General features: G+C 38.3%; 1 protein-coding gene across 1 annotated transcript in view; it reads left to right on the top strand.

The window, feature by feature from the left end:
* The window catches only part of PDE11A (phosphodiesterase 11A), a 430340-nt gene that overhangs the window by 178094 nt on the left and 236423 nt on the right, over window positions 1-15823 (top strand). The window contains exon 5 of the mRNA XM_082466844.1: window positions 14336-14400. Within this exon, the coding sequence (XP_082322970.1) occupies window positions 14336-14400 (65 nt within the window). The remainder of the gene's footprint in view (window positions 1-14335; window positions 14401-15823) is intronic.

The following is a 15823-nucleotide window of genomic DNA, read 5'->3' as shown; positions in this document are numbered from 1 at the left end:
GAAAGAAATAGAAGAAAAATATATAACCATACAGAACTGAATATTACATTAAAAACATCAAAAAAGAAGGGAAGAACTTCTAAAATACTTTCAGGGGCATGGAGGATAAAATTGGAAATGAAATGGAAAATAATACAGAATAAAAAGACAAGATAGAATGATTAAAATGGAGTCAAAATAAAGGAAGCCCAAAATAAGGATAATTGGTATCTCTGAAGAGAACATGACACATGAAACAGGAAACAAAGTCAAATGATAACAATAGCACATTTTATTGAAATGAAGACAAACTTGAATTTACAGACTGAAAGAACATATCATTTCAGGAAAAGTTGATGCTCACTGCTTAGTACTGAAACACATTCAGTGCTAATGAACTTCAAAGATAATTTAAAAATTCTTTGGGCATCTAGACAAAATCAAGTCACCTATTGGAGGAAAATTCATTCTGGTGTTAGTCTTCCTGGTAGCACTCTCCAGTTCAAGGAGACAACATAGTGATAGCTACCAAGTCCTCAGAGAAAGAAAATATGACTCTACAATTTAAAATCCAGCAGAATTCATATTCAATTATGTAAGCCACAGATAGACATTTTAAATATGCAAAGGAGAGTGCAGGAAACATAGTTCCAAGAAGCCCTTCCTGAAAAATATGAGAGGTTGAAATCAAGCCAAGCAAGCAATGGAGAAAACATGATAAATAAGAGTAGTATTGAGTATTGAATATAGAGCTAAGGCAAAAAAACAGTAGGCATGTGCTTATAGAGGAACACTGTGCTTGGAGACTAGATCCCTTTTACACTGAGTGGTGTCTAGCCTGGTGTTTGTCTGGGGAGAGATGATACCTCATTGCTCAAATGTTCCCTGCGAACACAATCCTGAGAAATGAACCAGACAGAGAGCAGGACCTTGCGATCTTGGCGTACACAGCCAAGACTTTCCACTCAGCACTATGCCTCTTTCAACAGGTATCTTGGTTGCATGGACTATTTTAATTTTAATGTGTCAAATTTATCAATCTTCCTTTTTGATTTGTGACTTACAGTTTTTGTTTTTAAAAATTCTTTATCTACCTCCATGTTATAATGACATTCTCTTTTCTTTAATCCATCTGGTTTTTACGGGCTTTTATATCCATCTAGACTTTATTTTGTGTATAGTGTAAAGCTGTATATGTGTAACCAATTGTCTCAGAACTATCCCCCCCTCCCACTTTCTGAATTATATCAAGTCTCCATATATACCTGGGTCTGTTTCTGAGCTCACTATTTTGTCCCATTGCTCTGTCTATTTCTGCGCCAGTATTACACTTTCTCAATTTCTATAATTTTATAATCCTCTTTGATACTTGATAGGACAAGTCCTCAATGTTGTTCTTCTTTAAAATTGGCTTGCCTATTCTTTTTTTTTATTTTTATTTTTATTTTTAGCTGTGTTGGGTCTTCGTTTCTGTGCGAGGGCTTTCTCTAGTTGTGGCAAGTGGGGGCCACTCTTCATTGCGGTGCGCGGGCCTTTCACTGTCGCGGCCTCTCTTGTTGCAGAGCACAGGCTCCAGACGCGCAGGCTCAGTAGCTGTGGCTCACGGGCCTAGTTGCTCCGCGGCATGTGGGATCTTCCCAGCCCAGGGCTCGAACCCGTGTCCCCTGCATTGGCAGGCAGATTCTCAACCACTGCACCACCAGGGAAGCCCGGCTTGCCTATTCTTAACCTGTTGCCCTTCCATATAAATTTTAAGAGCAGCTTATCAAGTTCCATGAAAAACTCTGTGTAGATTTTGATTGAAATTGCTTTAATTGATAGATTGATTTGCGGGATTTCTGCAAGTAACAGAATCTACAGGGGAAAATGGCTTAAACAATAAGAACATTTGTATCTTAACATGACAGGAAGGCTGCAGGAGGTGGTTCTGGGGATGGTGCAGCAGCAGATGATGTAATCAATGATCCAGGCTCTGTCCATTTTCCTGTGCGGGTCTCAGTGGTTGGCCTTCACCAGCTGGCTTTCACCCTCATGGTCCAAGAGCCTGGCACAGCTCCAGACAGCATGTCATCCTATAACTGTGTCCCCGTAGAAGAAGGGAAACGTCTTTTTACATATCCTTCTCTTTCTCAGGGAGGAAAGCCTTTTTTTTCCAAAAGGCTTTTTTCCTAGCTGACTTTCCCTCCAGACCCATGGTCAAGACCAAGATCTTCACATCATTTATATTCTCAATATTTTTTTCTTCTTTATCTATCATTCTCTGATAGACGTGTGTTCAAATCTTCAGCGTAGCTGATTTATCACTATCTTCTTGTCCAATTCTGTAGGTTGTTGATTTAGTTGTCTGTATTAATCCTAATTGTTTATGTGTTTTTGAATTTGGGATTGGAGCTCATTTTAGTGGGAGGGTGTTTTATTTGTTTGTGCCATTGTTTTTTTCATTCTCTCTTGTACTCTTCCCTCCCTGCCTAATAGTTTGCACAACTCCTTGGCCCCTAGTCAGGAACCAGGTCTTATATTGGTGGCTTGGGTCTCCGGCTGTGTGGTAGTATTACACTATAACAGAAGCAGCTTGGTTCAGTTTCTGGGGGTGAAGCTAGGCCACCTGTCTCAAGGGAATGCTTTTAGTTCCCAAACCCCAGTAGAAGGTGAAATCCCAACCATTGCTCCTTGCCTGTTTCTGGACTTGGAGCACAGTAGGTCTAAGTATTCAGGCTCATGCTTTTAGAGATCTTATTTTTTCTCTCCCCTCTGCTCCCCTCCCCTTATCTTTTCTCTGCCTTTAAACCTCTATATGTCTTTCTGGTTTTTTCTTTCTGTAGTTTATCGATCTTTGTTCTGTTTTTGGAAGAGAACAGAAGAATCAAAGCATGAACTTATAGCACCATCTTTATTGGCACTCCATACACTACTTTTTACAATCAGAAAAAAAGTATCATTTCAGGGAAAAAAATCTGCTCAGTTTCCTTCCTCTGAAAATAGCTTTTGCTTTTCTCTATTTTATTAGAATCATTCCTGGAAACAAAACCTTCTGGTTTCTGTGTGTGTATGATTTGTATATTTTTAAAAGCTGGTTATTGCAGATGTATGGTATTTCATGGCCTCTCTACATTTGAGGGAAAGAGGGAGAAAAAAACATTTAAATCTAGTTGTAGAAGCTTTGATTCATCAAGATTTTAACTCAGTGTTAAGACTGCATTCATGGTCTTTAAACTGGGCAGTCAGGTGTAAACTGATCAGTTTACTCCGTGGATGCCAAAAATAGAAATGAGGAATGCCTTTCTAGCCCTCTCTCCTGCCAAAATTAATGTTTTACCCTCTTTTGCTTTTCTTTAGTGTTTCAGTCCATTTTTTTAACACCTTTATTGGAGTATAATTGCTTTACAATGTTGTGTTAGTTTCTGCTGTATAACAAAGTGAATCAGCTATATGCATACATATATCCCCATATCCCCTCCCTCTTGCATCTCCCTCCCACCCTCCCTATCCCACCCCTCTAGGTGGTCACAAAGCACCGAGCTGATCTCCCTGTGCTATGCAGCTGCTTCCCACTAGCTATCTATTTTACATTTGGTAGTGTATATATGTCAATGCTACTCTCTCACTTTGTCTCAGCTTACCCTTCCCCCTCCCCGTGTCCTCAAGTCCATTCTCTATGTCTGCGTCTTTATTCCTGTCCTGCCCCTAGGTTCTTCAGAACCTTTTTTTTTTTTTTAGATTCCATATATATGTGTTAGCCTACGGTATTTGTTTTTCTCTTTCTGTCAGTCAGTCAATTTTAAGTGACTTTGTCAGTGGTATTTTCCACTAGACTGAAAAAATAAAAAGATTGTTCCATAGCTAGCTGCTGTCAACATTAAGAACTATTTAGTCCTTTGAACTGAATATTCCCTGCTTAATGTTATTCCATTCCATGAACCTGTCTAAGCAATTCCTATCACTTCTCTTAGCTCTTTTCTAGCTCATATACTTACTATTATCGCTATTTCTTTTTGCACTTAGTCGAGGAAAGCGTGAATGAAGACATTTTAATCTTCTGTCCTGAGGCGCTGTCTCAGCACTGGTGTTTACATGTGTTCTTCTTTCATGGACTATCCTGATGGCTGGCAGCTATTTGTTGTTCAGAACTCCATGAAGTCCTTTATAGCTGCGCTTATCAATATGAGACTGGTTTCTGGAGTTTATTTTCTAAACCATGAAGCACAAGCTCCACTTGTTTTCTAATGTGTTCCTTAACTTCCTGGTTCTTATGTGAATACACATACAATTTAGCCATTAAACTAGATGATCTTTCTGAACCCAACACTTGAGAGGAAGAGATGGAGATAGTAATTGTCATCTGATTGTTCTGAAACAGCCACTATCCTAAGTGGATGGTAAAAATTGCTTCAGGCTTTCCTTTCTACTTCACTTTCTCTTCCATTTCCCCATCCTACTTTCTTTAATTTTCCTTCTCCCTGTAAGGAAACCATTAAATTCTATTTGATTTTTATTCCAAGTGCTTTTTCCAGAGTGCAGAATAGAAGGTATCTAAAAGAATTCCAAGAATTACCCAAACATTGTTATGTATATGTATGTATATACATATGTATATACTCACATCATTAATCATTAATATATCATATTATGTATTTGCATATATTGACTCACTTTATTAGTAATTATATGTCAATATATTAACTCACATCATTAATCATTTATATATGTTAAATATATGTATATAGGTATGTGAATATATATGTATGTTTGTGTGTGTGTGTGTGTGTGTGTGTGTGTGTATGTGTATATGTCTCCAACTTCTGAACTTTAGTCCCCACTGTCCATCTCCACCGCATCCTGTCACTTCTGAGGTTTCCTATGTCAGTTAATGGGTAACTCAAGCTAAAAACCACAGAGTAATCTCTGAGTGTTTCTTACCATTTACATTCAATTGTTGCTAAGGTCTGTTGCCTCTACGCTGAAGCATCATTTGTAGCCCCTCCGTCCCACCCGTTCTACCACTTTCTTTACTCTGACTTTACTAGTCTCTCACTTGGAAATTTTCCTCTTCACTCATTTCTTCACTTGCAGACAGGGCACTCTTCCTTTTCGTCAGTTCTTAATACTACTTCTAGTTATCTTTCTAAAACATGCATCTGCCTGTCTATTGCAATAGGCTATCGCAATAGGAAGAACATTCATTTATGAGGAACATCTCAAAGAAAAGAAAGTGTGCCTGGGGTCCTACAGAAGCATGTAGACAAAGGAGTTAACTGTATCATTTGTGCATCCCAGAGGAGTCATGAGGACAAAGGTGTTAGTTTGGAATGTTCTAGGGCAGGGTGGTTCTTTGAGGTTAGCCAAATCTGGAAGACAAAGCAGTAGGGGTATTTCTTCATCATTATACCATTTTTTTGGGAGCAGGGCTTAGGTAAAGTTCAACATTGTCACCTCTGTACTGACTATTCTTTACAAATCCCAATTCCCCCATCTCATGTTGGTTTTTCTTTCTTTAGCTAAGTGCTTTTGAAGGCTGATTTCTATGTACTGCGCCACTTGGGCTTTCTTGTCCTTTGCCTTTCAGTTGCATTTGACAAACAGGAGGAAGCAGCAGAAGATTTAAGAGCTGAAGGAGAGAGCTACTGGGAGTAGTTATTCCCCTCGTTCTTTCTCTGTCAGTTGTAGAGGTGGCTGAATTCTTCCAAGGCCCCTCTCCACGGCCCCAGCTCCTCCGGGGCACCAATAACATTATCCCCTCCCTTCCTCCATCTCTCCTTCTCTCCGTCACTCTCTCCTGTGTCCCCTCAGACCTAGGGGTGTTAATGACTTTCCAAATGTCTACTCCCTGGGTACCTCACCATTCCTTATTCGTTTCTTTTAATCTTGCCCATGCTTCTGTACCTAGTCCCTTTGTTGAATTACTTTCAGTTAAACCATTTTGAGTGTTCTCTCTGTTTTCTGGCAAAACCTTGACTGATTTAGTCCCTCAACCTGGAAAACTTTCCCCACTTTTCAGCCTAGAGCATGCCTGCTCCCCCTTTAGGATAGAGTTCACCTGAAAACTTCTTCAGCACTCTCCTCTGTGTGCTTGTAGAATTTTGACCATATGTTGTGGTGAGATTATACCTTTGTGAACAGTTTCTCCCTCCATACTGTGTTGTGAGTACAAGGAGAGGACGTGATTTATGCCTCTTGTTATTTCCAGACCCTGTCACAGTGCCTGGTACCCTAAGTATTTGGAAAATGTTGACTGAGTGAATAAATGACTAGAGTAAATTACTCATCGGTGTAAGAGAGGAATTAATCAAGAAGGATGGCAGTGAATGGCCATTTAATTCATTCTTTTGCCCTATATATTAGTCCTCTTATGGAAAAATAGGAATTAAGAAAACTCAAACCCAAAAAATGGTGATTACTTATTAGATCATTCCTATTTTCTTCTTGGTAGCAGGAATATCTATTTGAGCATAGTTTTTGTTTTTTAAGTTGTTTTTAAATTAAAAAAACAGAGAGCAACCAGACCAACTAGTGCTTGATAAATATCCAAATCAAAAAGACTTCTGCCCGTGGAGCGTTTCCGAAGAACAGTCAGAGATGCTTGGGGATGTTCTGTTTACTTCCCTGTGGCGTGTGTACCGCCTTTCCCAGGGTGTAATGCCCAGGGCTGATCAACAGCTAGAGGAGCTTGGAACCATTTGTTCAGTTTCATTGACCTATAAACCACTTCTGATATTTCTCGTATAAGATTCTCTTTTTACTTAGTGTATGTGTGTGTATTTATTTATTTAATCTATGTTCATTTAGTGCATCTATAATAAAAATCAGAATTGGAATTAGAGAATAAGTTTTTAAAAATTAATGAAACTAAGAACCATTCAATTTGTCCAAGTCAAGAATAAAACATGAACTTTATTCTCATTTATTTGTGCTTTCATCTATTTTTTTATTGGTCATAATCTCCTCAGTGACACTATATACCCCATTAAATTGCATCAAAAAATTTTAGCTGTTTCATTTTTTAACCCAGGTGTCTGACTATAAATAATTTTCCACTGGATGCATTATATTTTTAATAAATTCCTTTTAAAAATATAAATTGTTTGAGGCATGTCTGCCTAGAGTTTTGCTTTTCAAACAAAGATATTTTTGAGAGTGCAAGGAGGTACTTTTAATAATTATTGCATGACAACAGGCTTTATTAGACTGGGATGGTCCCATGACAAGTGGGACATATGCATGTCCTCAGATATACCCCCCATCACTCGCCCTGGTGCCTAAAATTTCTGTCATTACAGTGTTGTTTTAGATGAGAAGATTTTGACTCCAGGACTCTCCTTTCTGAACTATAGATAAATTACATGGGAACACGAATACTTTAATCTATCATTAGCCATTAACAGCAGAAAATAGCTAGTTGACTTGGTTCAGAGATCTCTCTGGACCAGAAGTTAGCAAATTTTTTCTGCAAAGGACCAGCTAGTAAATATTTTAGGCTTTGTGGCCCATAGGGTCTCTATTACAACTACTCAACTCTACTGTCATAGCGAAAAGCAGCCATAGGTAATATTTAAATGAATGAGTGGGCTCTGTTAAAATAAAACTTTATTTATAAAAACAGATGGTGGGACAAATTTGGCCTACAGAGTTTTTTTGCCCAACCCCACTCTGGAGGAATGGGAGGCAAGCAGATAGTTTACATCTCCAGAACTGTAATACTTCTTTGCTGTTCCTTGCTGTCCTCAAGGACCAAGGCCCATGTGTGTGTCACCTTAAGGGCTCAATATTCTGGTGACTTTGAGGGTTAATTTGCTTGTGAGCCTAATCTCAGATTGCCCTAAATTCAGAGAACTTGTAGGGGGATTCCACCAGCAACCTTGTGTTCTTGAATATATGATTTAGACTAGGATTTCTGTGACAATCTTAGATTTATTCTAGAATGTTTTTGAAGCCCTTCATAGTCTGATGGCTTGGAACCAGACTAACTTTATGCACCTCATGGATCCAAGGCTAGTGTTTTGCCACTTCGTTGATCTTATCTGGCTTACAGTCAGCAGTGTGTTTGTCTTCACAGTTTCATTGCTCGGCTTATATTTTGTCACTCTCTTGGTGGGACTCAAGCTTGCTTCTCTTTTATTCTTACATTGTTTGCTATCAGCTGTAGACCCTTAAATGTTGTATTTCTCTTACCCACCATTCCAGATTCCTTTCCCAAGCCTCTGAAAAATACTCTTTTACACAAATTAATGGCCCATAATAGCTTTGTTCAACTGTAATTAGTTGTACATAAGCAAATTTATGTGATTTCATGTGTAAAAGTATTTTTATATACTTCATACATTTTTCAAGTATGTAAGTACTTCATCCCCTTTTTGTTTACACTTTTACTCAATTAATTGCCAAAAGCATTTAAGGCACCCTTCAGCAAAAATACAAAAATTCATAGTGAACAAATATTTTCTGAGTGCTTATTGTGTTCCAGACACATAGCAGAATGAAAGGCAAATTTTCAAATTAAAAGGAAGAAAGAGAAAGTAGATGTTGTAAGTACAACGAAATCAAATCAACAAACTCAAAACCAAATTGTGCTGCAAAAAATGATACAACTTTGAACCTAAGGCTTTTCTCTGAGCTTCTCAACAGCCAAGGTAAAAGAAAAAAATGAATAGGCTTTATAATTCCTTTGGTTTAGTAAAAGGAACACATCAACAGATAAAGAAAGTTTTTCTGACCCTTAAGTTAAAAAATTTTTCTTCTCTAAAATATTAATTCTTTAAAGGTTGGGCACCTTATTTACTATTTCTTTTCTATCTCTCTATGCTGTCCAGTACTTAATACACATTGGATGATCAGTATGTAGCCGAAGACAAGGCAACATTAGTATTGTCCTCATTTTTCTTCTAAAGACACGCGAACCTAAGAATTATACAAGGTATGAAATTAGGGAACATAGTCTATAATACTGTCCTCACTGCTGATACCAAGTACAAGTTCAAGAGTTCCCAAGACCACTCTGAAACTCAATATTTTGCTAGAAGGGTTCACAGAATTCACTGAAAGCGGTTATATACATGGTCATGGTTTATTATGGGAAGAGATACAAATTAAAGTCAGCCAAGGGAGAGATCAGTCCAGGAATGTTCCAAAAGTGGTGCTTCCAGTTGTCCTCTGTCCATGGAGTCATGGAAAGCATTAACTCCTCCCAGCAGTGATGCACACATCACTGTGTGTGCATGAAGTATTCAATATGCATGAAGTATTGCCAGCCAGGGAAGGTCACCCGAGCCTTGGCATCCAGGGTCTTCGTTGGGGCTTGATCACTAAAACCTATTTGGCCACCCTCATAGCTGCCCTCAGTCTCCCTGCCCTCCAGAGGTCAACTGATAGCATGTGACCCAAAGGCTCCACCCTAAATCACATTGTTGGTGTGGCTCAAAGCCACCACTCTAAGTTACATTGTTACTATCTGACTGGCCCAAGGCACCCAGGTAAACAAAGACATTTTTATCCAGGCTGGAGATTCCAAGGGCTTAGAGGTTACCTCCCAGGAGACAAGGGCAAAGGCCAGACCTTTCTTTGGGTAAGCTTACTTCTTCCTACACACAAGGTCAACACTGTGGTTCATGAATCTAGTATCGAACTTTGATCAGGACACCATGGGCTGGTTTACTGGGGAACACAACTAGTACTTTCCATGATATGGAGTGCTAAAGTTGAAAGATGCATAATCCTTGACTTTCCCGTTACTCGTTAAAAAGGAATTTAGAAACTAAAACCAAAAAATAAAATAAAACAAAATATTTGACCCTGTTTTTCTTTTCAGCATGTGATTTATGTTAGAATAAAAAGTTCAAACATTTTAGAAAAAAGAATTTCTTCCTTTTGGTAGTTTTAACAAGTCCTCTCTTACATTTCAAGAGTTCAAACATTCTGACATTTCACTGAGGTACTTGTTTATCTTATCCATTCTCTTTGTGATTCTAGAGCTGTAAGTTATATAGCTTTAAGATTTCAGGATTTTCTGTTCCATTTCTTCTATCCCTCAGAGGGTTTTTTTTTTTTTAATTCTTAAAAGATCTTTATTCTTTTTTAATCTCTAGGTATTTTTCAGGTTTATTTCTTAAGGTATGGAGAGCAGAAGTTCACTTTTTATTCCAGGGAGCACTAATTTTGATGAGCCAGGACAAATTAAGCTCCCTACCATAAAGTAACCTCCATGCATGCAGGGATTTTTTTTTTTTTTCTTTTACTTTTACTGTGTAGCCCCAGTGCCTGTTGCACTACTTGACACATACAGACACTCAGTACATATTTGTTGTGTCAAATAACCGTTTTCAAAAAGTTAAAAACCTAACCCTTGCACAAATCTAAAACAAGCAAGTATCAAAGAGGTAGTTAACACATTAATGAGAGAAGCCAGCAAGGTAGTATTCCGTTCTAAAACAGACACCGGACGAATGCAGGCACAAGATTGCTAGGTTAGAGTTTAAAAATGCTTACAATCATCCAGGACAATAAAATTGTAATTATAGGCTTATCTTTTCTACTGCACAGAAGCCATTCACATTTCTGCTTGGGTAAAATTCATTTGCATTGCTCTAGGACAAAAATCATTTTTGTAATGTCAAGCTGTTCTTTGTTGCCTCAGTGGCTTCCTGAGTGACAGCCCTTGCCTTGCTTGTTTTGAACTTCTACTTAGTTATTGCCCACTTCTGGGTACCCATCGTCAACATGTGTACTCAAGCCACAAGCCTCATGATGACTTCCTCATTTTACCACTTGTCTCCTTTCCATGTAGACCCAGTCACATTCAAATTACCCAAGGGGAATGCTTCCTGAGTGCCACAAGTTACCCTACCTATGACCCTCTATAAAGTCAGTTACCCGTGGGTCCTTGCTCTGCTGTCTACCTGCCTGCAGTGACCAAACTTTGAGCTTTGGGTGACTTTCTGTGGTCCTTTGGGCATACTGTGCCCCCCTCTCTAGGACCTGTGAATATAATAAACCCTTTAATTTCACATGCGTTTCTGAGTGTAATCTCTGTGGCCGTGTTAGAGTGATCCTCTAAAACCCCACCAAGGGGGTTTACTCCCCCTTTTACCACCCAGTGGATATCAGTTTTTCAGAAATTAATATCTGTCCTTTCAGAGTTGTAAAGTATTCTAATCAGCAGTGAAAATTAAGCCAAATAAAGTATTCTTAGTAATATTGGAGAGTTTAATCTCATCTATCAAGTCTGGAAATTAAAAGCTATATCCTTCTTGATTTCCAAATGCAAAAACAATTATTAGTTGATTGGTAACTTGATTTATTTTATATCAAGCCAAGTGTTTTACTTCAAGTTACTTTTAGTCTATGTTTATTCAGATTCAGGTATATAGTAGGTACTCAATAAATATTCATAGAATTAATAAATAAAGGCAGAATTTATCTAAGTATTCTGGCTCTGAAGGAGTCATGTCCAAATAATTTTCTCTTTCAATGCTACTTGCTCATGTTTATGAAAGCAGTGAGTAGTGGGGAAATTAGAAGCTGTGGAATCAGACCGACATGGTTCAAATCCCAATTCTGTAACGTTTTGGTTATATGGTTTCCAGGAAACCACTTAGCCCCTCTAAGCCTTCATTTTCTTTCAGGAAAATGGGGATAATAATACCTACCTTGCCAGGATGTTGTAAGCATCGATACGTACATAAAGGATTGGTCATAATGTATGCAAAATGCCTCATACAGATTTGCAGTAAAATGGTAGGATATGGTTGTCTTAGTCAGTTTGAGCTGCTATCGCAAATTATCATAGACTGGGTGGCTTAAATAACAAACATGTATTTCTCCCAGTTCTGGAGGCTGGGAAAGGGAAATCGAAGATCAAGACACTGGCAGATCCAGTGTTTGGTGTGGCCACCCTTCCTGGTTTGTAGATGGCCATGTTCTCGTTGTATCCTCACATAGCAGAGAAGAGAAGAAGAAGCAAGCTCTCTCTGTCTTCTTTAAAAGTACTAATCCCCTTTTGAGGCTGCACCCTCACAACCTAATAACCTCTCAAAGGCCCCATCTCCAAATACCATCACATTGAGGATTAGGGTTTCAACATACGAATTTTGGGGGGACACAAACATTCAGTTCATAGCAACAGCCTAAAACATGATTAAAAAGTAGAAGAATGTACTGTCATCTAACAAAATAATGGAAAGAAATCACAAATGATGAGAGATCAAAGTAGAGATATGACTTTCTCTTTTAAAATCTGTAACAATTTCCCATTCTGCAAGCATAAATGAAATGCTTCTACTTATTATCCTATTATTGTTTTAACTTTAAGAATTATTTAGGGTATGGTTTGAGGAATTTATTATTTGGTGATAGCAAAGAGTCTATTTGTGGCTTGTTGGCCTTGTGAGACCCCAAGATTATTGCAGCTAGGTCAAGATTTCTGTGTTCTAAGTGATTGGTTTCTGTTTAAGCTCTCAATTAAGATAAGTGTTCTAGTTACTTTTGCTGTGTAACAAATAAGCCTAACATTGAGAGGCTTAAACCAACCATGTTGGTTTAACCTGATCCTGTGGATCAAGAATTTGGAGAGGGAATAGCCAGGATGGTTTACCTCTTTCCAGGATATCTGGAACCACTGTTGGAGATCAGGGGTGACTTAATGGCTGGGAACTAGAATCATCTGAAGGTTTGTTTGCTTTTATGTCTGGCACCTGGGCTGGGAGGGCTTAAAGACTGGAGCTGCTGACCAGAGCATCTACATGTGACTCCTCTGTATGGTTGGCTCCCTTTCAGCATAGTGTCCTCAGGGTAGTTGGACTTACGACATGGTGGCTCAGGGCTCCAGGCACAAGTATTCCAGTCAGATGAGGCAGAAGCTGCATTGCCTTTTATGACAACTTCAGAAGGTGCATAGCCTTTCTTCTATACATTATATTTGTTGTAGTGGTCTGAAGCCCACCTAGATTCAAGGGGAGGAAACATAGACCCTACCACTTGGTAGGAAGGTGGCAGGGTCATATTGTAGAGAAGAATGTGGGATAGGAGATATTGCTGTGGCCATCTCTGGAAAATAAAATTTGCCGCAATGAGTAATTCTGTAGAGGCTTGTTTCACATTAGAATATGAAATGAAATATGTCCTATAGTTGTCAAGGGTATTTCCTTTTAGTTGAGCTATTGTCACTGCCCTGCTAGTCACACACAATTTTCTTTGTGATGGGCTTTTATCTTTTCCTTAATGTTGCATTTTTTTAGTATGGGTTCATTACCTCACTGATAAAGCTGTTTTAATATTTAATCTATTCCCTGTTCCCAAGTCATTTTCTCAAGTGCCCATCAATTCCTTATAAGTGGTTAATTTAAACGGCCTTTGAAGCATGACTGCATCTGGCTAAGGCAAATCTAAATGTCAACCTTGGAAGCATCCAGTGACATTCAGATGACTCCTTTCAGTATAAGGCCTCCTTTTTCTATCATGTGGTATATCTTGTCAAAAGAGGACCAGAAATGGTGCCTTTCCCACTCAATATTTTTAGCATTGTTGAAAAAACTGACACTCTAGAGTCATGCAGACTTGCTTTAATCCCAGTGGCCCCATTTAGTTGTGTGAAACAGTGTAAGTTTCTTAAAAGTTATGGGTTGGTTTCCTCATCTATATACTGAAGATAAAAATCCCCACTTCATAGAGTTGTAATAGGGAAATTAAATAGTCAAAGAAGCTTCTGATGTAGGGCCTGGTTTATAGTAAGAACTCAATAGTAGCTAATGATAAGAAAAACTGCCTTTGCATTTTCTGTGCCTATAAATTACCTTTCAGTGTAATAGGTCTTGATCAGGATCTTGAACTGATTGTGCCAATTTCACTGGGCAGGTAAGGGAGGAAGTGTCCATACTAGGGATGATCTTAAGTGTCTTCCTCTTCGTTACCCTTTGCAGGTGACAGAAAAACATTCACCTGAGGACAGTGATAAGCCAGGGGAGGTAATTTCAGGAACCTGGGGTTGATGGAGGGCAACCTTTTGAAAGATGTTTTGTCTCTACCAGGTTCTCCGTGGATGGTGACTGGGTTGTTAAAAGGGCAGTAAAAAAATTATTTTCAAATGAGATGTCCCTTTGCCCGACCACCACAGGATTTTTACACCTTATTGTAAAAATATATACATATTGAGAAATGTATTAAAACTTGGGCAATATATGCCATGTAAGAAATAAAGTACAAAATGTAGGATAAAACTTTCTCTTATCCCTCGGGATTTCTCCACTTAAAATCTCTCTTTAATCTCCAATTATTGTAATAGTCATTATAAAGATGAAAAATGTTTATTGGAATATTTTAAACTGTGAGAAGGCTTTAACTGACTTGGATTTATTGTCTTTCTGTGTGACAGGTGGTGAAGTTTACCAAATCCTTTGAATTGCTGTCCCCAAAGTGCAGTGCCGATGCTGAGAACAGGTAGGGCTTACGAGTTTCAGTTTTGTCTTTAATCCTCATCTTCGATCCGTGGTGTTGGTAGCATTGCATAATTTCTGAGGATAAGAGTTTTTCTTTCTTTAGATCAGCAAGTGCAGCCAAATATCATCACTCTTCTGTATTTCAGGACTTAAATTAAAACTATACATAAAAATACATGTATGTACATCTAACGCTGCTAATGAATAAAGTCGATTTTTAGATATTCCATAACTGCATAGATAACCTTTTTTTTTTTTTTTGCTTTATTCTGGTCCCTCGTTTGTCTTCTTCTCTTTTGTTTGCTTGTGTTTGACCAATACCCCTTGGGGAAAAGACTAAGAGTTTCTAGTAATTCACTTTTTGTCCCCATTGGTATCTTTAAGGCTGTAGCAGGGTGAAAGTAAGGGTTGGGGACAATCAGTGAATTTCTGTTAGCTTTGCACTACCCTGAATAATAGTTTGGTTACTACAAAAATGGATTCTCTTTACTTTGGTCACCTCTAGAAGAAGGGCTAAAAAAATAGTGAAATTGACCAAAATGCAGAAATATGGAGAAGGACAAGTAAAGCATGATGATGATAATGATGACAATACCAGCTATGGTAATACCAGCTAGATAATACCAGCTAGATAAATGCTTTATATGCATTGAATCCCCCCAGATAACCTGATGAAGTAGGCATCATTACCCATGCGTGACAGAGGAGAAAGCCAAGGTTCAGTGAGTTTAAGTGACTTGTTCAAGGCCCTGCAGCCAGTCAATGGTAGCCACATCTCAGGACAAGATCACCTGCATAAAACCCTCCCAATCTCTGAATTTTGATCCCATTGCCACATATAATTTACAGTCTGGTAATTAATCTCATATAGTGAATGTCTGCTGGATTGTTTCCCAATCTGGCTGGATCAATCAGAATCAAGCTTGGAGAACTGAATAAAAACTAAATTCTCAGGACCCACATGAGTGCTTTTGATTCAATATGTTGCAGGTGAAGTCCTAAAGATCTGTATATTCAAAAGGCTCCTTGGGTAACACCTGTTTCAAGATGTAATATTTGAGGGTAATTTGATTTTTTGTACTTATTATTGCCTTTAAGTTCAGAAAATAGAAATAAGTACATTAAAATGGGCACTTTAGTTGCTTCACTTTTTATCAAGTGTATGAAATTTAAAAGAGTCTATTTCTAATTCCAATTATAGAGCATTCTTGAAAAGGCAAAATTATAGGAACAGAAAGCAGATCAGTAGTTGCCAGGGTATGGAGATAGAGAGAAGGGTTTACTATGAGGGGGTACAGGGGAATTTTGAGTGGTGAAGGAACCGTTCTCCATCTTGCTTGTGGTGGCAGTTATACAACTGCATTTGTCAAAACTTGCAGAACTATGTGCTTAAAAAGCATAAATTTTACTGTTTGTAAATTATA

This window comes from Balaenoptera physalus, assembly GCF_965194825.1.
Source record: "Balaenoptera physalus genome assembly, chromosome: 6".
Taxonomy (NCBI): domain Eukaryota; kingdom Metazoa; phylum Chordata; class Mammalia; order Artiodactyla; family Balaenopteridae; genus Balaenoptera; species Balaenoptera physalus.
The sequence above is the reverse complement of the archived record's forward strand: the minus strand, read 5'-3'. Positions and strand labels throughout refer to the sequence as shown.